At 37.2% G+C, this 25,633-nt stretch overlaps 1 protein-coding gene across 2 annotated transcripts; it reads right to left on the minus strand.

Annotated features, from left to right (window-relative positions):
• Positions 1 to 281: 281 nt before the first annotated feature.
• Positions 282 to 24,079, minus strand: LOC133742793 (protein SABRE). 2 transcript variants are annotated; one of them, XM_062170469.1, is made up of 23 exons: positions 23,673 to 24,079; positions 22,816 to 22,927; positions 21,635 to 21,913; positions 20,871 to 21,136; positions 20,381 to 20,603; positions 18,200 to 18,370; positions 18,016 to 18,093; positions 17,239 to 17,493; positions 13,894 to 16,002; positions 11,490 to 13,359; positions 11,146 to 11,246; positions 10,077 to 10,445; positions 9,693 to 9,811; positions 7,480 to 7,729; positions 5,689 to 5,913; positions 5,059 to 5,198; positions 3,570 to 3,642; positions 2,983 to 3,084; positions 2,703 to 2,876; positions 2,142 to 2,456; positions 1,899 to 2,066; positions 1,265 to 1,637; positions 282 to 1,103 (listed from the first exon to the last, which is right to left on the minus strand). In XM_062170469.1, exons 1-23 carry the CDS (start codon positions 23,741 to 23,743, stop codon positions 952 to 954), a joined length of 7,995 nt encoding a protein of 2,664 aa, XP_062026453.1. In that variant the 5' UTR covers positions 23,744 to 24,079; the 3' UTR covers positions 282 to 951. The 2 variants fall into 2 exon arrangements, with proteins under 2 accessions (XP_062026453.1, XP_062026454.1); XM_062170470.1 differs by lacking the exons at positions 21,635 to 21,913; positions 22,816 to 22,927; positions 23,673 to 24,079 and having other exon boundaries at positions 20,381 to 20,598; positions 20,871 to 21,010.
• Positions 24,080 to 25,633: the final 1,554 nt, after the last annotated feature.

Below are 25,633 nucleotides of genomic sequence, written 5' to 3' on the forward strand. Positions count from 1 at the left end.
GCCAGGCTCTTCGAAGGCAGTTTCAAAGGTGTGAAATCAAGCATATCTGCAGGGAAATAAACAAAGTTGCTGATGTGTTGTCCAAGATTCGGTTGGATTCTGAGATTGGAGTGCACTTCATGATGCAGCCTCCTCCACAAGTCATCACTATGCTGTCGGATGATTTGTGTGAAACTCATAGTTTTAGGAGCATACCTTGTATCTAGTTTCTGATTGTTTTCTTTTTGCTGGGCTTTTGGCCCCTATTTAATTAAAAAAACAAAACAAAAGAAGAAAATACGTAATGTCAAGAAGATGGGATGGTATTAAAAAAGATAATAGATCAATACCCGTTTAAACACATGACACAATTCTACAAATGATCTACTTTTTAATAAATTTTACAGCTGTAAAATGTACAGTCACTGTGGAAGTAGATTGTGTTTGACAAGGACCTATTTTGTGTTAAATACCCATTTGGCCATTTTTGATCGAGTCCATACCTCGTGTGTCTACCCAGCTTGTTTTAATCACACCTCCAAAGGCACAAGAGAGATTCTGCTTTATTGTATTTTCCGATAAAATTATGCACAAATATATGGAAAATCACCTAGCTCATGTAAATTTTAGGAGCCTCTGTACTTTCAGCCCAAAACTATGAAACTATACAAACAACCGGGTGAGGAGAAAGGAATTTACTTCCTCCTCTGTCAGAAGACTTCAAACTTTAAAGTGAGGAGCGGCTTCAACCCACAATGCACAATGTCATCATCTTCTGCTGCACCATGGATGCTCTCCAAGTGGTAGTCAGGGTTATTTATCTTCCACATGCTTTTCGGAAGATAAATAACGGCAGCTGACATATTTTTCCTTCATCTTCAGTGGTGACGGGAGTTTACAAACAAACTTTCTCATTTCTGCTCCCCACAACTGAGAATGGAAACATGCCCTGTCCAAGTCTCAAAGCTGCCTTCAAGGAGCCTCTTTGGAAACCAACATGTTGCCCTCACTAAATCCCTCGTTAAAATCCTCAAAGGGTGAGGATCCACCAGAAGAATCACTTTCTAAAGGAGTGGTCTCCCTCGGTGATGTTGGAAGAGATTCTCTCTGTTGTGAAGACGAACCTTAAACATAAAAAAGAAAGGTTCAGTCTCAATGTTCAAAGCTTATGCACAAGTTTCTTGAAGGAAATAAAAACAGTGGAGAAAGGTAACAGGTGATTGATCATAACAAGACAAAATAAAAATTGAAGGAAAAAAAAAAAACAAAGACACAAGTCGACAACCTTTTCTTGAACGGAATTTCTTCGTGTGCCGCCTGATAAGCCTCTTAGCTTTTGTTATAGTGAGCTGCCTAGCAAAGGGAGAAAACTCTGCATCACTTTCACTCCAATCTCCTTGGAAATCATTCTCAGCTTCACCCCTCATGGTCCGCAGCACGAATGCCTTGGCCTTACGACGCTGAGTATTGAAAAGGCCTCTGATGGATGTGACAAATCCATCACCTGCTCCATCAGTTGGGCGCTTGAGAAAGGTTATTGGATGCTGATCAGATTGTCCTGGCTGGCCTTCATTGTCGCTGAAATTAAGCTCACTATCGGGAACCCCAGATCCACTGGGTTCTCTCTGACTGTTAGCCTTGTCTTTAAACTTCTTACCCTAAAAATTGATGAAGAGAAGTCCCTCAATGAAATGGCAAATGCCATGGCAAATTCTAATCAACGCAAATGGAATCAAAATACAACAATGCTCCATGAAAATATGAATTATTACCGACTAGGTTCACACAAATGAAGATGAATTGGTGGAAGTATTTCAAGAAGAAAATTATGAAGTTAAGAGGGAGGGGGAGAAATTTCTCAGTTGATTGGATTTGCATGAATAGTAGGGAATACTATCAGAAAGTATCTAAATACAGACCTGCATTCCAGTTACAGACTTCAGGACTCCCCAAATGATGTGCTTCTTAACACGTGAAAAAAGTCTCCGCCAAGTACCAGTAAACTCAACACGGTGAAATGTATCCATCAGCAACTTGAGATCATTTACCACAAATCTAGATCCTTCATAGGTAACACATAGCTCAACCTGGAAAAATAAATATTAAGGCCTTTGACTACAAAGATTATATAGTGAAATGACGGATCATGAAACTGAACCAACCTGGCTTATCTTGATATTGTGAAACTCCATCATCTTTCGAGGCCTGGCAGATTTTTTTTCTTCTTGTGACTTTTGTACCTTCTTTTCTTCATGGGATGACCTGCCAGATTTGATAGCTTTTGGATCTTTCAATTTATTCTTAGAGGATTCATCTTGTTCAATAGACCCAAGAGGCCCACTAATGCTCTGTAAGACAAGTTCAGTAGCAACTGATTCTGCAACAGTCTCTTCCCATGATCTGTCAAAGGAAGATGTTCTTCTTAACTCAGGATTTGGACCACTCGCAATGAGTGCTTTACTTTGCAATTTTGATTCCTGCAGAAGTGCAGATAGAAATTATTCAAAAAAATAAATAAAAGTGCAGTTTCTTTATGAGCATATCGATGAGACTGCATCTACTGTAACCGTGCAATAAAAAAAACCTTCACTAACTAAATGAAAATAATCCAGAAAAGGTAACAGTTATCTCCCAGCACATAAAACTTATAAGAGTATCCAGTGACAATATTGCTTTGCAAATACCCCAAAAACCACATGAAAGAAGAGATCCAGAACACTCACTTGCACAGAATCTGCAGGAACAGGAGATTGACTGGTACTAGGGGCCAAGGCACTTGATTTGGATGGCCCCTCAGACTCCTTCATTGTTTGACTGCTAAATGCAGACATGTCGGGGACTAAAGAAGCTTTCTTTCCACGTTTTGTACCAGTAGTTGTTGAGATCTTCCAAACTTCCTGCATGCCACAACAACCAATTGATTTTAGCATTGATGACAAGTTCCTTACAGCTCGACTTTCTCGACGCAGCCACAAAGTTCAAATCATTATATTTACAACCCACCTGCCGTCTTTGTGAATCCTGTTCTTCTTCTGGGAATAAATATCCCCACATCATTCTGTACATTGTTTCTGTTAAATGGATCTTGAGAGGATAAATCTCTACCTGCAGTGTGAAATTAGCATTTATTAGCCCAGGCAAGGATCAAAAAGTTTTATTATTACTAGGATAATGTAGCCTCTTTTTTCCCAACAAAAAATTGGTTTTAGACTAGCAAATTATATTCCCTTCCACATAGCACAAATCATGTTCTCATATATGAACCGCGGGTCAGATTTGGTAGGCATGCAAGCTAAGCTGTTACAAGCTAGCTGCTTGCCTATGACCATCGGTTTTCCAAAAGAAATAGCAAAACCTCATCTTCTTCCATCAGTTATATTGTAATAGTAGGGAACCCAGTCATTATTACACGACGACTTGGTGGGAGAAGGAAGGGTTTGGGGTTAAGTAGAAGTGATTCAGTGGCTGTCTTCTGGGTCATTTAGATGGTGAGGAACAGAGAAAGTATGGGAGAAAATATTAATGTGTTGAAAATTAGGGAGGGTAATGCTAATGGGGGGGGGGAACCACTACTCACAGACACACATTACCTCAAAAAGTTCCAGAGGAGAACTTCCATCCTTTGGAGCTCCCTGCTTTGCATCCACACGAAGCATAACTTTTCTGTAGCCAAAAACGTAGAGCACCATATCATTCCAATGTTATAAGTCAACATGTGAGAAAGTACATGATTCCTCATACTCAATAAGGATGTAAACTAAGCACATAAAATTTATAATCTACCAGTAGCAAAAAGCAAAACTCTCAAACTAAAACGTTTTGCAATTTCCAAATGTTTGATGAGGAAACTAGTTTGAGACAAGTGTCAATTTAGTGAATGCAAATGCACTTCCCCCTACAACTCATGCCTGTAATGGACACAATCTCACTAGGAACATAATTTGGATTCTGATGGGTTTCTGACTAGAATATAAATCCGAACATGCAATTTGGCAAAAGATGGATAAAAGGTAAGGGATCATGAGGTTTTGCTTTTGTTTCTAATTGAAAAAAAATGAGAGCAAAGTGATAAGAGTGATCATAATGTGCTGAATAAAGATGAAATGTATAAAGATTGGTTCATAAATAAAAACTAGCTAGAAACAATTTTAAATCTTGACCAACAATTTTGAATAGCTTTCAATTCTAATCTTTATGCATTGGGAAAAGAAAAGAAAAAAAAAAGGACTAAAAACCAAAAAGGAATAAGTTACCAAAAGGACTTTCTGAAAACATAGTTGGTTCAAGGGATGCTTCAACCAGGAAAAAAAAAATAGAAACCACATTAAATTACAATAAATAAATAAATATTCTGAGGAAATAGAAAAAATAATTAAAATGCAAAACCCGTGGTTACCTTCAACTTCTATGAATGAAATCCAAGTTAAAGAAAAATGAAAAGTCAATAAGCAAGTTAGCCTAAATGAAAATCACTCCTGATACTATCAAGATTAGCAAATATGGTACAGCCGTACAGCTTAATCTCCCCCTTATATATGTCCCAACAGAGATTAAAATGTTGTGATAAGTACTGGTAGGGCTATGGGGATCATTGTATTCCTCTCCTCCACTAAAAGTGTAATAAGAGAGGGCAAACCAAATTTGATCAACGTTGGTTGTATAAACCAAAAAAAAAAAAAAATTAAGACTTCAATATCCAGGCTCCTCCATTTGACTGAACTAAAGGAAAAGACATTTAAAAACATAGCCACAAGTAAATACTGCCACTAGAACAACCAAAGAGAATGCTTTCAAGGGCATGATAATCTGCTAGAAACAAAAAATACAGGATTGTTACTATAGATTTTTGCATGATATGATCAGAGTATCAGCTTCCATATCATTAAAAGTATTGTTTGTAGATATTGCATTGGTGAAAGTAATATACAAGAACGCCATGTGGTATAGTGGTTTAAGCTAACAGTACAATAAAAAAGGAATAGCAAGAGAAAAAAATTATCTTCAGAATGCATAATGGTGATAAAAGCATGGTTACTCACTATAGAATAACTATGCAACAAAAAAAGGAAATGTACATACTTTCCCCATTCAGGTGGAGGATTCCATGCTGATAAAAGCATATCTGATTTGGCATTTGGGAGGCAGTTTCTAACAACAAAATTTTTTGTTGTAAACTGAGCAACACCAACATCCTTGTAATCTCGGTCGAAGTCATAAATCTATGAAGAGAAAATAGGAGAAGCATATCAGCCTTATTCTTGCGCAAATGATTCTGGACACTATAATAAAAGTACAACACGTCTTATGCATTGCAAAGAGTTAAACAAAATCATCAAGCGGCAGGAATAGGAAATGAAGTCAAAGCTAAAGATTTATTTTTTCACCATTTTGCAGAAATACTTGATTAGATGAGAGACAGAGAAACAAGAATTTTCACATTTTTTGTGCAGCCTTTTCACACTTGCATTTTTCAATAATCATTTGAAATTAACAAAGGAAAAAATAAATACCCTAAGATTTGACCTTGAGGACTTATATTGGAAGTACAAAGCTTTTCAATTCCAGGTTTAGAATAAAGCAGTCACCATCCAATCTTTCACCAAGACCAAAGTACGGAACCATCCTTTTTTGTTTTGTCTGGGCCTTTTGGGCCTCCATGTAACCAAAAAACAAAAAAAGGTTTCATTTGTTGAGATGCTCAGTGCTCACCATGTCATTGATCTCAGCCTCGGCAAAAGATTTACCATCAACAAGCATGCTCCAAACCACTTTGTTAATTTGCAAAGAAATGCGCATAGCATAGGATGGACTTTTGTTTTTCTCCTTTTCCATTAGCCGTAGCTGAGCAGCCTTATGTAGAGCCATTCTTAATGAAGCATATGCAGCTTTCCTAGATTTTTTTGAATTAACCAGCTCTCTCTTTAGTCCTTGCACCTGGAAAGGAGAAAGCTCGTTAGTTAATATGATACAAATACTGAAAAAGAACTAAGGCAAGCATACAAAAAGTAAAAATAACTACTAAAAGGAGGGGATGAAAAGAGGAGAGGCGCAGGAGCGAGAGAGCAGTAGTATCATAAGAATATAATAAATTATTTTTACTGAGCTCTTTACAGTTAGAAACTAAATTTCAATCAGTCTGTAAGTTTAAAGAATATAAGTTTAGAGCTTTAAGCTTCTTCACGCAAAAAGACAATAGTTTTAAGCCTTAGAATCCAATAGTATAGTACTTTCAAAATCCAACACTAGACTAGCATCATGTGCATGATACATTGATTCTCCCAGTAGGTTACATCTGGACCACTACTGTAAAATTTTATTCTGTATTAGAAGGTGATACAAGGGTACTATGTACTATGTACAAAGAGCCACTTAATCCGCTTTAGAACTTTGAAGCAGACTGGCACAAACTTTACCAGGCTCTTGAGACTTTTCAAAAATAAAATAAGTAACACAATGAGTTAAGGGCAAAAAGAAGATAATTTTTATCCAGTATTTGATAAACCGCCCCTTTTTCTTCCTCGAATCTGCTGTGTTCGAACAGTTTCTTAGTTGAGAGCATTTTAGGATCTTCAAAAGTTGCACCCTAAAACTTCTCCATCTATACAATAGTATAAATGCACTACTCTATAGATATATAAGTTCTCCATTATATGCAAGAAGAAATTTTTACCTATAAAATCAGATCCAAAGATGAAGAAATCGAAAAAATATCAATTAGCATGGTATGTTGTGAGAACAGAAAATACCAGGTATGAACACATTACATGTGAACAACAGAAAACCAAGTATGAAAGAAGGGGATTGCCACCCTTATGGTATGTTGTGAGAACAGCAAACAAATGGTTAGTACGTTTTTGATTACGTGAACATCAGAACACCAAATATGAAAGAAAGAAACAAAATGGCTACCATCAGCCTCACACCTAACTTAATGGATTTAGGATTGCTGAGGCAATAATCAACGACAGTGTTATGCATAAAAGTGCAAGGCTTGTTCACAAAGGATGGGAAGAATCCCTACAATGGTGGGCACAAAATATAGGATTCAAAAGCCAATCACATTATACTTGCTCCACACTATATGCTGAATTCTTAAAACAAAATATAAGGAAGTATCATTTCATTATTGGGGAATTTCAAATTAAATGTTATAATGAAAATAAAGCAATAAAATTATCCATTAACTTTTGAATAAAATAATTTCAAAGTAATGCAACTACGCCTCAAATGGCTACACAGACAAAACATGCTATCATCATGCAGCTTGAAAAGCACTGGTACCACAATACCACCAACAATTAACATTAAAACTGGAGGAGGAACAAACAAACCACAAAATGTCTACCAGGCTCTTAAGACTTTTCAAATATAAATGTGATCCATAAACAACAAAGAAACAAGCACAAGAAAGAAAAACAAATTGAAAAACACCAGAGACATTGTTATAGTCACTGACTATCACAAAGTTTCCACAGGTTATCTACAAAGTTTGTTTCTCACCAGAGTAGATCTTGTACAACTTATCATCCACAAGTCCCCTTCCTTTTCTGGATATAGGTCTCCAGTGGTATCACACTGAAGGGATAACTTTCTTATGTCCCCAAGAATCAATCTCTGCTCCCGTTCCTTTTTCTCAAGTTCTATTCTTGCAAGCTCCACCTCTTCAACACCATCAGGAACCACTTCGTCTGACTCCTCCTCCACATCTTCATCATCTTCAGCAGGCAGTGACAGACTACTTTTTCTAGGCCTGGATCACATGCATAATTCCAGTCAATTTGAAGAATCCTATGACAATATAATTTTACACAACTTTTTAAATTTTTTTTTTTTTAAAGAAACAGCTTTTAGTGATTAACTTGTAAAGAAGCATTATAAACAAAGTGGACAAGGAGTCCACAGAAAAAGAAGCTAGGGAAAACAGTTAGAGAAACAGACAAATAGGCTCAACTGCCACCAAACCAGCCTAGACAAAGAACCCTAAACTACAACTGCTTTCCAATCTAAAGTAATTGAGGAAAGAGTGTAATCTTTAAACTCCAACCCAACTCTCTCAGAAAGTTCTTCCAACTCTGCACCAGATATCCTATTATTTCCTTCCATCCATACCACCCACCTCACAGCTCACACCACAACCCCAAAGGATTCTTCCCTTTTTCCCTTTGCCAAAGAGCTGACAGCTTTCCAACTAACAAATAAATCCTCGCTCAGGAGCTTACTCAAATCAAACCCGCCTCCACCTTGACAAACCTTTGCTTTGGATAAGAAAATTTGCTGGAGAAAAGATTGGTCTGAAAGGTATCATTTAGAGAGCCACGAAAGGATTTGCAAGAGAAAATTTCAGAAGACTCCAGCTTCCATCTTCTCTCATCCAGTTTGGAATCCACCAATCTTATTTCTAACACGACCAACAAAGAGGACATCACCTCTTCATCCTTTAAATTCCCTCTGACCAGAGAATAATTAGAAAAGCAAGTCTTTCAACTGTCAAACTACAGAATCTTGATAGCTTCAACAGTCTTTAAGAAGAGTATTTCAAGAGTTGATCCCCCACCCAAAAATCTTCCCGAAGATCTGAGCCTACTCCCATTACCCACTGCCATCTGATAACAAAACGCCAATTGGCTCATTCCAGCGGATATGTGCTTCCAAGAGCTTCTACTTCGACCTCCCAGAACCGGCTTTACATTCCAGCCGTCTTCATGGTACCCATATTTACTTCTGATTACGACGTGTTGCAGGTGATTATACACAACCCCTTTCATTGTCAGACTGCTTTTGACTTGGGGTCTTTGTACATTAAAGCTACCTCCATCTTCTTTTGATAAAAAACTAGCTTTTATTAAAAAGATAAAGAGGATAATCCACTAAAGCTACCTCCATCTATTTAATACCAGTTTTGAAACCTCAACCACAAGGTCTGCAACCCTTATCACTAGTTCACTACCCACACATTAACCAGTGCCCCAAACATTAAGATGTTAAGAAAGGAGATCAAATTATTAGTGTATCGATAGGACTATTCTGCCTTTTAAAGATGATTTGGAAGTCTTAACATCTCTACGAAACTGCAGGATCTTTTTGGTTTGTGGTCCATGGAAGTATCAAGACTTGGGATGTGCTCCAAGACTACCAACTAAATACTTGCTTATTCCTATAATGTCTGCAATTTCTGTTTCACCTTTATTTTTTTTGTTCTTTTTTTATTTTTTTTATTTTTTATTTTTTGGTCTGATTCTGTTTCACCTTTCAGTTTGGGAAAAGTTGCCGCAACTGTTTGGAATAGGATTTATTGGGGGATAGTACAGTGTAGGACTCGTCCATTGCTATTTGATCATTCTAGCGGTTATTGAACAAGGGGGGAAAAAAAAAAAAGAGGAGGGAGGAGATATACTTTCTCAGGAAAACAGAATTTTGGCATCTCTTGACATCTTTTGTTTGACTTATCAAGGAGGACATAATATAATGAAATGTACTGTGTCTTCTTTTTCCTAATAAAATATCTTCTTTTTTTTCACACACACGAAGAGATAGAGAGAGAGAGATCCTTACATGGACCTATGTTTCTGTGTATCTACCTATGTTAAACACTTAAACGCTATGCAGTAAGCCACAACACAATGAAACAAAATCCAAATAATATATATATATATATATGAATAAATTTGTAGAAGAAACATAAAATTAAGAAGATATATGAATTATTTACGTACTTGGGAAGTCGTGCAAAAAGAAGATTTGTCAACACATCTAGCATAACTTGAAATTGGCGAGAGGTCATTGTTGCCGTGATATTATGGGAATTGAAAGTCAGCTCTTTTAAGGGCTTCACCTGCAACAGGAGGATTCAAAGATAAGACAAGTGCCCAAAACGAGGATTCAAAGATAAGACAAGTGCCCAAAACAAAATAAATGCAAACATTCAGATAACAGGCTGGGATAGCAGCATCCATATTTGAAGAATGATTACAAAATTATCTCCATATTGCACATATGCACAGATGCAGCTTCATGCACATATCTACATAAGCAATATTGATACCAGAATTTATAAACTATCTAATGACCAAACAGGTAGACTATAAAGGCCAAATCACCTTCAACTCTGGAGTTCCACCTTTGTGCCTCGTGTAGCGAAAGTACATGTCACAGGGCATAAATACCCTTTCAAGTAAAGCACCAGTACGTTTTACTTTTGGAGAGCTTCTGCGAATTTTTGGAAGCCACTGCAATCCAGCTCCAGGATCAACATCTGTTGGAGCAACATGAGCTTGAACATGCTCTAACATTACAGAAAACTCCATGCGTTTCCATGTCATTTCCGGTTCACATTCTGGTATATTTAAATTATCAGTATGAAGCTTCTCAATCATCTCAGAGCCAATCATCTCAGAGACAACATGAAGAACTGAGTGAAATGACCGGGCCAAAACACGGCCACTAACAGCAGCAAGCAAAAACCTTCCCTGTTTATCAAAAAAAAAAAAAAAACAGTGATCCTCAGATGATATTACTTTTTCTTCATGCAAGTTTCAAACTATTAAAGACTGCATAAGCATAAATTTATGTCTTTTTATTCATATGCCGAACAGAATGCTAGCAAGATCAATTTTTTATTTTCAAAAATTAGAAAATCCTTTCTGGTTTAAAACTGATATTGTCACCTCTTGTCCACATGAAACAGTTTGTTTCTTTGAAAATAGAAAATACTTAAATAAAATCATGCAGCCAAACCCAATTTACTTGATATACACCATCTATTATGATGTCCAGACACGTGACTAATTTTGTCACCTTATATTTAATTTCATCATTTTGTTAGAGAACTGATAAAGTCAACAACCCATTTTAAATACACCAGTCTGCCGTAAATCATACCAGGACCAGGAAATAATCAAAAGTATTAAAAACAATTGTGGATAAAGTCAACAACCCATTTTAAATACATCAGTCTACCGTAAATCATACCAGGACCAGGAAAGAAACAAAAGTATACAAACAATTGTGGATAAGGTCAACAACCCATTTTAAATACATCAGTCTGCCGTAAATCATACCAGGACCAGGAAAGAAACAAAAGTAAACAAATAATTGTTGGAAGCATATTTCCATCAACAAGGAAATTCAGAGTGGTAAAATCTACTGCCAATAATCTAAAGAACTTACATTGGCATCTTCTGAATGAAGATTGAATTGGGGCTCAATAACATTCACCATGAAATGACGAGTCCCGTCCTCCTCTGCATCTTTGGTCTCTCTATGCTTTTCTGCAAGTATGGCAAACAAATGGCTCTTATCAGAAATCTGGGGTAATATAACACCTGTGCTACAACAAAACTTGGTACTACAATAACAATAGCATACCCCCTAAACCAAAATACCAACACCTGCGCTACAACAAAACTTGGTACTACAATAACAATAGCATACCCCCTAAACCAAAATACCACCAGGTCGACATATTGGACAAAGAAGTTTTCAGATCAATTTCAAGGGTGCTTAGAAATTACCTACTACACCAGATGAAGAGTTGTCAACTGCAGATGACGAGATCTCCGATTTGACGGAAGGTGACGGAGATGATAGTGAACCAGATACCTCTGCAGGAGCAGCACCATGGCTGGTAGTGGTGGGCTTAGAGCTACCATCTTGCTGCATTTCACTTCCACTATGTGACTGCTGCTCCTCAAGTAATTTCTTTTGTGCATACTGCCTAGAGGGAGAAGGTTTGGGGGCTTGAAATGCTTTGGATAGACCACCAACAAAGGACCAAACAGCATCTCTATTCTCAATATTCCACAGAAGTTTGAGTCCATAGACAAATATACGTTGGCAATTGTCAGCTATTACCACATTGTATCCATCATCGTCACTTGGATCAGATCGGGTATGCTCGTCACTCTCACTTCCATTTTCAAATTCAGACCTCACATAAGTCATCTCAAGATTTTTTCTTCCAGCCTCTTGCCAGGCTAATAAACTAACAGGATCAGCCTTCGGGGCCTGCCTTCTGATCGTGAAATACTCTGATGACAATAGAAATCCATCATCACGATGCTTCTCTGTGCCACTACTCATGTTGCTACTCTTTTCAGTTGGAACTCTATCTACTGATGCAGGTTGTGAGTTTTTTATCGTCATTTGAACTACTTTTGCAACACTAGTGCTTTCTTCTCTGTTTAAAAATGCCTTGGGCATATGAAGGTCAAGGCCCTGGTAAACAAGATCAAGAGGTGCACGCTTGCAATCAAAAGTATACTTTTGCTTACCCCGGCTCGAACACATTTCCAATTTCAACTTTGTCATACTGAATGTCAGTCCTTTAGCTGGATCGTCATCATCTAAAGGTACATGCTTTATACAAGTAGGTGAAGCATCAACGCGGAGCATAAATTCTGTCATCACTCTGTCCAAGGACAAGTTACCGGATCTAGGGATTCTTGGAACTCCAAAACGAGGAAAACGAGCAAAGGCCCGCAATTTGTGAGGAGGAAGATAATTCATGTTATAAAACTTCAGAATCCATGCTAGATCATGAGCGCCAACATTCACTGTTGGTGGAAGAGTGGAAACATTCTCATCCTTATGAGGAGGACCGTAAACAGTTCCATCTACATCTACACCATCTACCGCATTAGAATGTGGAGCTTGTTTCTCGCGTAAGGGGGAGGGTCTAAGCAAGATATTCCAGCGAAGGGACAGAGAGGTGGATCTGAATGGATCAAACACCTTTTCACGAGGTTTCCCTTCAATAGGAAGTCCAAATAAATAATGATCCATAGGATTTCCAGACTCACATTCCCAATCCATTGTAACTTCAACAGTTAATGCTGGAGCTTCTATTACAGGACCAGATATACCTTTAGGAAGTTTTAAACCACGATTATTTGCCAGAGTGTCCAAACTGCTTGAGAAAACCTTAAAATCATTCGCAGAAACATGAATACGACCATCTGACTGCTGGATCTCCATAGGACTAGCTGTCACTTGAAGTTTGTCAAGCTTTTCATACGGATCAGTAGTCGCAAGAATATTCCATATGGTTTCAGAAAAGAGAATCTTGATGTTTCCATGAATGTAGTTTCTCATATCATCCCACCATGGCAAGCTCTTTTCCTTCTTTGGTGGCAAGGGTTGTGGATTAGGGTCCCTAATGCATAGATTAGCCCTGCGAAGAGCCACAGTAAACGCATAACTCACATCAGCGAAAGGTGGTTCATATCCCACTCCAAAGGACACCTCGGCTTTCTGAAAACGTAGGGACAAATCTGTGAATGTTTTCATAGGTGGAGTTGTACCAGTAGCAGAACGAAGCAAGTGCACCTTTCTCCATTTCCCAATGTAGACATCTTTGTGTACTTGAGGCTGAAAACTTGTTGCCTGATCCAAAGAGATGATTCCAATTATAAAGTACACATACAGAATTATATTGCTGTTCGACTTCTGAAACAATGCTCGCATATATGCATGCACAAGTCATAACAAATGATTAATTCAAAATGAACTGATTGTTCCTTCATATTTTAAGAGTGCCATAGACTTCCACTGAAGTATTAAAACAGGAAAGAACAGATTTCCACAAAAACGAATGTAAAATAAAATAGATTATATATCAGCCAATATTGGTCTGACCTGGTCAGACCAATTTTTACATTTTGCATCACATGTCATGTGAGACTTAGGGTGTCTGCATGCATGCACTTACCCGTGGATTCAAGTATTATTTCAGGAATTACAAAACATTTATTAAAACAGCAACTCCAAAGTTAAAACAGCAGACATGAAGTCCACTCAATAGAATTAACATCCAATAGATGAAAAACACCCAGAAAAAGAAAAAGAAACACCTAGGTAATTAGGAAATGCAAAAGCACAAATTAATGGTAGTAAAGGAAATGATACTTGATAACTTACCTGCTGTCCTAGCACAAGGCGACCTTCACATTTACCAGAAGTTCCGGACAAGAGAGGAAATGTAAAGTCACGTAGCTGAACCACAAGTGAGCCTGTGTGCAGAAGAATATTACCCCCATAAAGTTTAGAAAATGGTATATTATTTTCACGACAGACAGGATCCAGCATCTTTATAACGTCTATCATCCCATCATCACCACCATCAATCAATGTCAAGCTTACATCTAAATCTGTTGCTGATATAGAAAGAAGAGAAGTTCTGGATGTACTAGGCTTAAAACCAGCCTGAAGCCCTTCCCTACAGGCACCTGAACCCTCTGATCGTGCTAGATTCTGACATGCCTTGTAATAAGATCTGAATGATTGTTTATAAATTTCTTCTTGCATCTTACTAACTGCTGAAGGATCTTGTACGTCAATCTCAACTCCATTAAAGAAAGTCTTTCTTTCTCGAGTAGAATCATTTGTTTCAGTGGGTTTGGGAGACTGGCTGACTTTGGAAATAAATTCATCAAGCAACTTCAACCTAACAGCTAACTCAGATGCCTCATTCTTCATTAAGTGATAGTGTTCATCAAGCCAGCCTTGCAGTGGTTCTTCTTCAATATCAAAAGTTAACCTCCGTATTAAAAACTTTAAACACCCAAATTTTACTGAACTGGGCTTCTTAGCTTTTGAAAGATCTTTCTTCACCGGAAAGATAAGACTAGTTTTAGCAGCAGCTACAAGCTTTAGAGCACGCAGCATCTCTTCAACAGAATCATCAATGGCACGCAATTCTAACCTGTATGGTAAGCAAATATGAACATCAAGGCCTTGAATTACCCAATCCCATGTCGTAGATGGAGGTATTTTCGCATCAGGGGCACAAGATGCACTAGGAATACGTGAAATTTGCATCCGGCTACTTTTGAGTATTCTGCACCCATTGAAACAAAGCAGAAATCCTTCCAGAAGTACTCCTATGCGAGCATTCTCAGAAAATATTGACTGTACCTGGACTACTGCATCAACTCCATCTCCAACCTCAGCATAAACATTCAGCATTTCCACATCAACAGCAAAGATAGATTCCCTTTTCTTTTGCTTGTCTAAATTTACTGGTTCTGTAATGGCTTCTTTCTTCTGTTCAGAGTTGCTCATGCTAGATACATTTTCCATATGTTCTTTAACATGTACCTGAAGCTTCTGATTGTGCACCAGTAACTTCAATCGAAGTCCAAGTTCAATTAGTGATAAATGTACATCAGGCTCCCATCTAATCGTAATATCAGTAGCACTGAAAAGAGAGCAGACAGCAATCTCTTTAAGACCACCAGAACGTCGTACAAATTTAGCATTCTGCATATCAAACAGTACCAATTTTGGTTCGGGCTTATGTTCCTCCAAGTAGTCCTGATACATAGATCTGGCTCTTTCAAGTTCAACCTGGGTGGATTGTTTTTCCTTGTTCACACATAAGCTGAAGTGGAAGATGTCAAGAGAAATGGAGTACTTTAAGTTCTTACAATCATCAGATACTGTGGACATTACTTCTGCAACCCGTGGAGTGCCATCAGCCGACTCACTTATAACAATTCGACCACCTTGTGACCCATAATTTACACGCTTAGGATCTGGAACAACCATTTTTTCTAAACCCACCTCACCACAGAAATTCAAAGAACACCGTTCAAGATTTAATTTCAATAGCCGAGTCCCTTTCCCTGAGGATTTCGATGATCGCCCTCCTCGGCTTTGTGATGTTCTTTTTTCAGAAGACGACAAATTCTTAAAAAGTGCTTGAAATGACATGGCAGTTGATATAAACGACTCAACACGCTTGAAAGTAAAATAAACAGCCATACCAGTCACATCAACAGATAAAACTAATTTACTTTTAGAAGCACCTTCTTCAGATGATTCCATGTCCTTTTTGCCCCAATCTAGACTAACCTTTGCAACATTGACTATGGAACCTGAATTTGATTCCACACCAAAAAGGTTTTCTTTCAAGCATTGTTGGTATTCATCTGCCATATGCAAATTAAGTTCACCGAGCTCCATATGTACAGTAGTTCCAGTATTTGATATGTTATTTGCAAATACATGTGATGATTGTGAGCAGACCTACATCAGCAAATCAAACTTTAAAATGATGTATGTTCATACTTATTTTAGAACTGACCGGAAGGACAAAAAAACAGAGAGATTAACAGAAGAAAACATATACTGGATGACTACTTCAACCATATATAAAGCAGCTGTATTTAAGCTATGGAGAAACAATTACTACTTAACAATACAGTTAAATTAGCAAATACCAACTCGAGTCGCCTACAGAGATGGAAATGTTTACATTCTGATACTTCTTTTATTTTTCTTCTAGAAGAAATAAAATATTTTAGTAGAAAAGAAAATAAGTGTGTACATAAGGAATCCACAGGTTAACAGAAAGATGCTACAAATCTCAGAGACTAACAAATAATACACCCCAAAGACACAGCCTAGCAAACATCAATAAACCTAACAAAAATGTCTACATTCTGATATATAAGTCTAACCATATATAGATCTCTTACGAATCTAAAAATACATGAAAATATTTCAGTATGGATGACCAACTAGAAATCCTCATGTAGAACCTATCTTCGGGATTGCCTGAAGAAAGCCAAGAGGAAGCCTTTTACTTATGTCACTGCCATTCATTCATATATCCCCTACAGATTGACCACAAAATACCTAGGGAACTCACCCATACCATGTGAACTGCTTAGGTTTCTCTCTCATTCAACCCTTAAGCAGTCAAGATACCTGAGTAGAAATCTGGTACACATTAACACGCAACCTAACTACAGAATATAACAAAGATGAGGGGAGTACATCAGAATTTACTCTCCTAAAGATGTTAAAGATTTATATGTTTCCCCTCATTATACTAAGCCTTCCTTTCAACAACATGAACATGCTATATAAGAGATTTATACAATTTGGAAAAGAAAAAAAATATATATATATATATATAGTTTGTTGTTCCTAGTTGGATTAATCAATTTGACACTAGGAAATTAAATCACGGGTATAAGACTCATACTACTATTGAGAACTAGCAGAAGGATATCTATCTACTAGGTGGTTTTACATAGATAGAAAAGGATATCCTAATCATTTATACTTATTCTGGGGCTTCTTTAGCTATTTTTGCAATGTTGGTTTCTTTCTATATATTGCTTGCATATAGGTGTGAAGCCCCCAGAGCACTTATTTAATAAAAATTTATGCAAAAGAAGAGGAAAAAATAGGATCAGCTTGTTAGTGGAACCCAAAACATTATAATAATGCTAAATGGATAATCACAACACATACATGATAGAGTGGCAAACCACTGAGGCTATGAAGCACAATTGTCATCTCAGGGGCTGAAAAGGTACACGTCCACATGATAATATTGGTATCCGTTGTTGGAGATGTCTTGTCAAGAGTTGGCTTTTCCTCCCGAAGTACCATTCTTTTCTTTTTCGAGAAGTGGAGGCGCAACAATGGCTTTAATCTGTTCATTATAAGGTTGCATTGAGTACCACCCAGCTTTACATCAATTTCAGCTGTAATAGGAGAGCTTGGCTGAAAAAAAAAAAAAAGAAAGATAAATCTTAAAAGTCAAATAAGATGATGATAAACCACATTATAAATGAAGTGCTTATTCACTATTTTACCATTGTGCATTTCAAAATGCATACGCTATCTCCATTATACTATGAATTATAACCATCATTGAGCTAAAATGCCAAACCTTCAAATAAGTACATATTATGAATTACCGGTGTACTTCCTCGTTTTCTTTTCTCATCTCCATCAACTTGGTACATATCAAAGCAATTAATTTATACATGTAAAAAGATAATAAAAACATATAAGCAGCTGTAAGCGTTCTGTATAAAAAACCACGATCAAATAATTCCTTAACAGTGCTGATATCAATGGTATATAGACAGATCCAGTATGAAAACAACCGATTCATATTTATATATGCTCAATTGAGCAATATTCCCTACAACCTACAAAATAAAATGTCTGAAACACCAGGGCAAGAATATATACTTTCAAGAAACCAAATATTGCAAAACTTAAAACTGAAAATAGTACCTGTATTGGAATGTACAAAAATGAGATAACATCAAGTTTCAGTATCTCCAAAACGGAAGTGCCAGCTTCTCTAAGCAGCTGAAATATAATTCCAAAAATTGCTGTCAAGAAGAGGCCAAAATGACGATGAATATAAAATAAGAACACCAAGACCACTTATAGAATTCAGTAGTGACACCCGTACATGAATCTCGCTGAATTCTAATTGAACATCAAGGCGCGTGCTTTCTCCCACATCTTCACTTGATTGTGATTTGATGCTTTTCAATTGGATGCCCATGATGTTATTCTCAAGAGCAAAATCATGTTCCCGATGCTCAAATCTCACATCCAGTTTTGGCAAATTGAAGGAAACCTATTTAAGATGTACAGTATACACAACATATTTTAATATCAGAGTAAACTAAGCATGTGGATGAACAGGTTGCAAACAGCTCATATCATTTATGGGGGTTCAATGGAAAACCAATTTGCTAAAATAGTAGGATTCAGTGCAGTCACTCTATGCAAGAGTACATGGAAGAGAGATGCATGCGAAAAAAATAGAGTACACAAATCATAATAAAAGAAACAGAGCAGCATAATTCAGTAACAAGAAAACACCACATCAACAAGACACCAGACTTTTTAACAAAAATATATATATGTCAAAAACCAAATCTTTAACATTCTTAATCAACATATATATCCCCTGCACCTTCATAGGCTTCAAAAATCCAATATTTCTTTATCACAGACAATACAACAACACATTAACACATGCCCAAAAACTTTGGACTCTTTTCCTTTGCCAACAGCAGATTGCTTTTCACTCAACAAAGCAATTCCCCCCCCCCCCCGGGGCCCCCGGCGAGCTTACCCAACTGACCAAGCCTTCATCCTAACATATATGCTTCTAAAGGCTTCTACTCGACCCCTCTAAGTTTTGCATCCTAACCATTTTTACATCAATCCCTAACAGCACGGGAAACGTCTAATATCAAGTGGGCTAATGGACTTTGGAGAATTAGGTAGATGCCAGTCCACCTTGGTAGAAAAAAATTACAGTATCAGTAAGTAATGAATTAGTCAACTATACCTTGTGTTATTTAAAAGAGAAAAGCACAAATGAATAATACTAAATCCGCAAACGAACATTTTGTGCCTATGGAGGAGTGGAGATGGAGGAGCTGTGGGGGAGAGTTAAGTTCTGGGCATCTCTTTGGGCCTCTGTATCTGTTTAAAGATTACTCTTTTCATCATTCTAGATTGGCAGGCTGTTGTAGTTTACGATTGCCTAGTTCAATATAGTGTCAGTCAAGCACCTTTTCTGTTGCTCAACCTGTCTTTATTTTTTTTGTGGACTTCTAGTCAACTTCTTTGTATTATGCTTTTTGTTTGTCAGAAAACAAAAATTAAGTCTCCAAAAATAAACAAAAAAATGGAAACCAAAATCATATAAGCATAAGAACCCAGCTCTTTCCCAAAAATACTCAGCCACCACTCTTTTAAATCATGAAGATCCTTTCCATCCAGATTATCAAAAATACACCCAAAACACTACAACCCCATAGAACTTTGGCCTTCTTCCTTAACTGAAAGCAGAAAGATAACCGCTTAAAAGGCCAGAAATTACTCTTTAAGCCACCCAGCTCTACCTGGCTTCCTTAAACGTCTGTCATAAATTCGACGCAACAGTACAGTGCACAAAAACATGACCAGCACTCTCTCCGTCACTTTTACACATTAGGCAACAATGATGGGAAAGACAGCATTTTGGCCTTCCTGCCTTTATAGAACAAGATTACTTTCACAGCCTTGTTTGAGTGTTATCTATTACAAAGGCTACTTCTGTGTCCTCCTGTTTGTATCAATAAATTGTTGTTTCTTATGAATTAAGAAAAATATCTGTAGTGATATGTTCCTATAGTCCGATCTAAAAAATAAGAACGAAAACAAACCAGAGATTAGTTTAGAGTGGACCTGCAACTTATTTATCTTAGACTTGTCAACACCAGCCCGAAACAAAAAATTTCAAGCAAGGTTAGCAGGTTCTATCTTGAAATTTACGGCAATTCACCTGCTTACAGTACTATCATATTGTGATAAATTGCTCTAGTTTCCCAACATCCAGCCACTGGTAAACATTACTGAATACTATTCTAAAATTTGCTAAGCTTAATGCTCAAGTAATTTGTCTTTTACTGCAATTAGGTTGCACCCTTGTGCCTTTAACTTGTAAGATACTTTCTTAGAAGACAAAAAGGAGCAAAATCAACCAGAGCTGAGAAGACGTCAAAACCAATCCAACATTCACGACTTGCAAAAATAATAACTTTCACTATGTTTTAAAAATATAATCTATCCTATTAAAAAAATCACAAACCTTTTCGGGAAATAAAGTGGTGCATTTTGAGATTGCATCACTCATTTGTTGCTTTTTTTGTGCCTTCTTGGAAGCAATAGAATCGGTGGAGGATTCTATAGCTTTATCAGGGTCAGATGAAGTGTTTGATGAGCTTTTGCTTTTTGAAAGTAGCTCCTCGTTCAGGTTCACATTGACCTCTCCACTAGAAATATCCACATTCTTGAAGATTACACCAACTTCCCTACGGCCAAATTACAAAAACAAAAGGATATTAGCTGATAATCAAGCCATGGCATTGGCAAATCTTCAGAGAAAAGCAACATTCCAAAGTGGAGTAAATCTGTTCAAATTGGAGTATCCAGAAGAGAAGCACAAGAATGAAAAAAATAAATAGATAAATAAAAAACTGATGATAAACAAATATAACTCGATAACAATAAATTCCATTGCCTAGTAAGGCTTGAGATTTGTATCATATGAATAAACATATTTTGCTAATGGATAATACCTATCATGACCAAATTCACACGAGAGCGAAAATTCTTCACAGACAAAAAGAGTAGATGACCTGTCCACCAAAGCAGATGATGACTGTCCTACAGAAAGGGATTCTCCGGAGCAAAAACTGGATGACTGGTCACAACTGGCCCGTGGTTCATTCCTTTGAACAACAATAGGTAATATCTGTAGCTTGACAATAAGATTTTGCTTGGATGTACCATCTTTAGATATGTCCACTTTCAATTCCTTTACTTCGATGGAAATTTTTGGTGTCTGCAAAATTTCAAAGAACACATATAACACCCAAATGAAGTGTATGGCATTGAAAGGTGCAACAGAAAATGTAATTAAAAACCAGCCATTCACCAAAAAAAAAAAAAAAAAAGTAAAGTGTTCTGAACAAATTAATGTCAATCTTAATTCAAACAAAGTATTATCTTTTGCTTGATGGCATATTGCAGAGTAATAATTGTCCCTTTTTTCTCTTTGAAAAGAAACTGGCTTACACTAATGACAAGAGTGTGCAGTTTATTAGAAATTATTTTTTTCTTTTTGTAAAATAAAAAAAAATTATAAGAGATAAATAAATGGTGTTTCATATTCCCTTCAGTTATTTTTAATTACTTCAACTTACAAGTGAGTTTATGATACAATGTAACCACATATATCCCTCAAAAGAGTTCTATCATCCAAAGACATTCACGTATTTTAAAAATGAACAGTATTTTTCATCCAGAAAAAGGGCATGGGACAATAATCAAAGCTGCATACCTTCAAAACCAAGTCTGTGATGGAAACAGATAAATATCGTGCGATATTGGCCCCTACCATCCACTTTCCACGGCCTGAATTGCGGGATTTTCGAGATCCAGACTTGGCCTTTGCCTTTGGCTTTGGCGTACTCTTATTTGAAGACCTCATTACAACTTCCAAGTCAGATATTACCACTTGCAACTTGGGATCTTTAGAAATAAAACCAACCCCTAGTTTAACCAAGGACCGACGTATGCTGGGTTTAATTTCCCCAATGGAAATAGATTCAACAGGGCCCTGCAAAATTGACATAATTATCAAAAGACGAATCTCATAATCTTATAGGCAGTAGCCTACTGAAGAAAATAATTTGCATACGTTGAGAACCATATTTGGAGGTGAGAGGGAAAGAGCAACAGCAAAGCTTTCATTACAAGAACTTCCAGTTCATACAAACCAGGTTTTCTTCAGACATTCAGAAAATAATCTTCTTAACTAATGAATATTAATTTACCATGCAGAAGGATAATCAATCTTAATTTAATTTGCAATCTACTTTTTATATATAGGGGGCACTATACTCTTTCATCAGACATTGATTAAAGTTGCATAAGGATTAGTAATACACTCTAGACAGATACATCATATAAACAAGCCCACAGACACACACTCTTGCTTTGTAAACAACTGCTTTGCACTGCTTCACCCAAAAAAAAAAAACAATAAAGGCACTTCTCAATTTGGACATAAAGTTTCAACAAACTTATGAACCCAGGGAAACCCAAGCCTCAATAAAAGAACAATAATCATTCATTTTGCAAAAGTGGAACAGCATACTCAACAACTATAAAGAAAAAGTATTGAGTGGCATCCTACAAAAAACATGATCCTGAAATCTTGATAGCATGGATTCAGCAAAGAGTGACACAAGTAATATTATGAGCTTTTAACTTGGGAAGGGAAAAAGGTTAAAGCTCTTTAATATAGATCAGAAATTATTTATTTAGTAAGTGAAAAAGTAGTTCTATAAGAGTAACATTCAGATAAAAGTAGAAGTGCAAACTCGAGCTAAAACCAAAACTGCAACAGTCTGCTCAGCTAGTAAATCTCTTTAAAGTAACCATAACATCCCAACTAAAATCAGTGACAGAGGCAGCGACAGAATAATAAAGAGCAGTGACAGAAGCAAAAGAGGAAACCTTTTTAAACTTCACCACGACATCCCTAACAAATACCCATCCAGCGACCCGAAATTTGACAGATGCTCCTAATACGCGGCTTAAAATCCAAGCTATAAACCTTGAAGCAAATCTGCAAAAGATTGTTGTAAAAAGCTTAGCAACCAAAACCAATATAAATACTTCAAGCGCCATATGTGTAAGAATGAAAAGGAGTCGGAGGATGACAGAAATTACAATGCAATCAAAAGCATTTCTGGCTATGGATGAAAACTCTACAACCTAAGGAAAGGTGAGAATGAACTATCCTCCTTTCGAGGTGTTCATTCTGCAGTAGCACTCTCCGATAACTGCACTATGTCCTTCTCAAAATAAAAAAATGTAGAGTGTTATGTTCGTCCAATTTTTTCTTGTATCCAGCTAACCTAACCTTGTTACCATTCTCCACAGTCCACATATGCAAGAGTCTCTCCTGTAACATCTAAAATCTGCAACTGCAACTCAAAGAGTTCTCTTTATTTTCTTAGTACACTCATGTACACAGAGAAGATCAGAATAACACTACTGATCATTTCTTTTCTGTTTTAATTGCACCGAGTACGAAAATTGTGACTGTATATGATTCAAACTGATACAGCCACACAGACATTATCTTAATTGGTTCCGAATTGGTTCCGAGGACTATAGCTGATGATTTAGGTTTCAAAAAATCAACAAAATCCTCACTTAACTCATCAAATTCTAACTCCACCTAATCCTACCTCTCTTTCATTAGCATCAAAAAGAAAAAAGAAAAAACGAATTCCGCAAACCAAAACACATAGATACATCGAAAATTTCAGAGACAGAAATATGAAAAGCGAAAATGGGGAGCGTACATGAAGAGCAACCACAATGTGATGCAGAGGATCAAGAAACCGAAGAGGAACTTGACGGGCGAAGCCGCCATTGTTGCTGGTCTCCGCGGCGAAGAGATCGACGGTGGGATTAGGGAATTCCAGGAGAGAATCGAAGAAGAAGAAGAAGAAGGCGAAGCATTGCGTGCTCATGAGTTTGTCATGGTCACAAAACCCTAGCGGAGCGAAATAAAGGAAAGGGCGGGGGACTTTTGTGTTGTTAAGGCAACAGCAGACTAGGTCTTCCTGGCGTGGCGATCGGAGGGCTTGTAATTTTGATGCAGAAGAGAGAGAAAGAGAAGCAGATCCGATCCGTGAGGTACAGAGAGAGAAGGGAAGGGGGTGGGGATCAAGTGCGGTTAGTGTACGGACGAGTTGATTCTTCGGGGAGCATATTACTGTGCCTGAGTGGACGTGTTGTTGTTTGTTTTTTAGTGTGGAAATGACGAGCGGGTCCTCGGAGGATGGGACGGGACGGGACGGGACGGGGACAATAAGGTCAGCGCACCGCTAGGACGATCAAAGTTGGTTGGTGTTGAAATTACCGGCGGTGAATGTCTTTTTTGAAAATTCGACCAAAAGAATTATGCTTTCGAAAAGGAATGACTTATTGTAACCAAAAAAAAAAACAAAGGAATGACTTATGTCTGTATGGGAGACTTGCAGGGTTAAAACTAAATGTACAATGTTAAATGTAGAGTGTAATAAATTTGCATATTTTACAGTTAGAAAGGGATTATCCAAGTAATAATATAGAAAAAAATTATAGACTTTTTTTTTTTTTATAGACTTAAGATTACTAATGTTGCATGAAATGGATAATAAAATAAGTAAATTGTTCTGATTTATGAGTTTCTTTATGTTTACTAACATAAAAGGGAATCAAAATTTAAGTGTGCACTTTCATTAAGTTTCATATCGTATTCATTAATTTGATCAAGATCATCAAATCAACGGTTAGCTTTGATGCTCTACGAAAATCATATGCTTGCATACCATTATAGTTGCCAAGTTTTGAGAACTAACAACAATAGAGCGGATAATGGCCTTAACTACAGCATGTAACTTTAGCAGAAGCATTTTGAACAACACCATCAAAGTATAAATTGTTGCTATAATCAATTAAAGAGCAATCATAATAGTTTAACCAACGATGGACAGGGGCGTAACTAAGTGAAGGGATGGCTGGGCTATATCCCAACCCAAGTTTGGGCCGAAAATCTCCCAAGTATACTTAGGGCATGTTTGTTTCAGAGGACTGTCATACCCCAGCTTAATTTCGATAACAATTTTGGACTTCTCTATCTAGCTTATGCTATACTAGGCATTGACTCATGTTTAGTGCTGGTAGGACTAAGGAGCAGAATATACTGAAGTCAGCACCATCAACACCAAAGCCAAATCATTACTTGGAGAATACTAAAAAGCCAGATCAATTGGCAGCAGTACCTTGGAAATTCGTTATTATTTTCTGAAGATTTTTCGGAATTTATTCAGTGATTGTTGGGATGATTTCATGGTTCGTGGATGGAGCGGAAGTGTTTTAGACGAAGTTTTATTCGGAAAATATGGTTTTAGGAGGGCGTGAAGGTTGACTTTTTATACGTTGGGTTTCTCTGAAACTTTCTTCACGAAAGTCGTAGAGCGCGTTGACACGAGTTTGTGGACACATGGAACACGGAAATCGGAGTTCGTATAAGAAAGTTATGGTCAGCGAAAGTTTCTGCCATTTTTGGAAATTACTATAAATAGAAGTTACTATTTTGGAAATTCATAATTTGATATTTTTGGCAAGTTTCCAAAACCGGAAACCCATAAACGCTCTCTTCTCTCTCTTGAAACACGACAGACCCAACCCGACCAGGACTCGGTTTTCTGACCCGGCTGGAACTCGCAGCTTCGACCACGGCAGACCACCAGACGAGCCAAGATCGTTTCGCCTC

The sequence above is a fragment of the Rosa rugosa genome, chromosome 4 (assembly GCF_958449725.1).
Source record: "Rosa rugosa chromosome 4, drRosRugo1.1, whole genome shotgun sequence".
NCBI lineage: Eukaryota > Viridiplantae > Streptophyta > Magnoliopsida > Rosales > Rosaceae > Rosa > Rosa rugosa.

Excerpts from the sequence above, each read along its gene's own strand:
- LOC133742793 (XM_062170469.1), bottom strand. The coding sequence starts at position 23,743 with ATGGCGGCTTCGCCCGTCAAGTTCCTCTTCGGTTTCTTGATCCTCTGC. Across the intron at positions 18,371-20,380 it reads CCACTTTATTTCCCGAAAAG|GTTTCCTTCAATTTGCCAAA; the intron begins GTTTGTGATTTT and ends CATCTTAAATAG. Across the intron at positions 18,094-18,199 it reads TAGAATTCAGCGAGATTCAT|CTGCTTAGAGAAGCTGGCAC; the intron begins GTACGGGTGTCA and ends ATTATATTTCAG.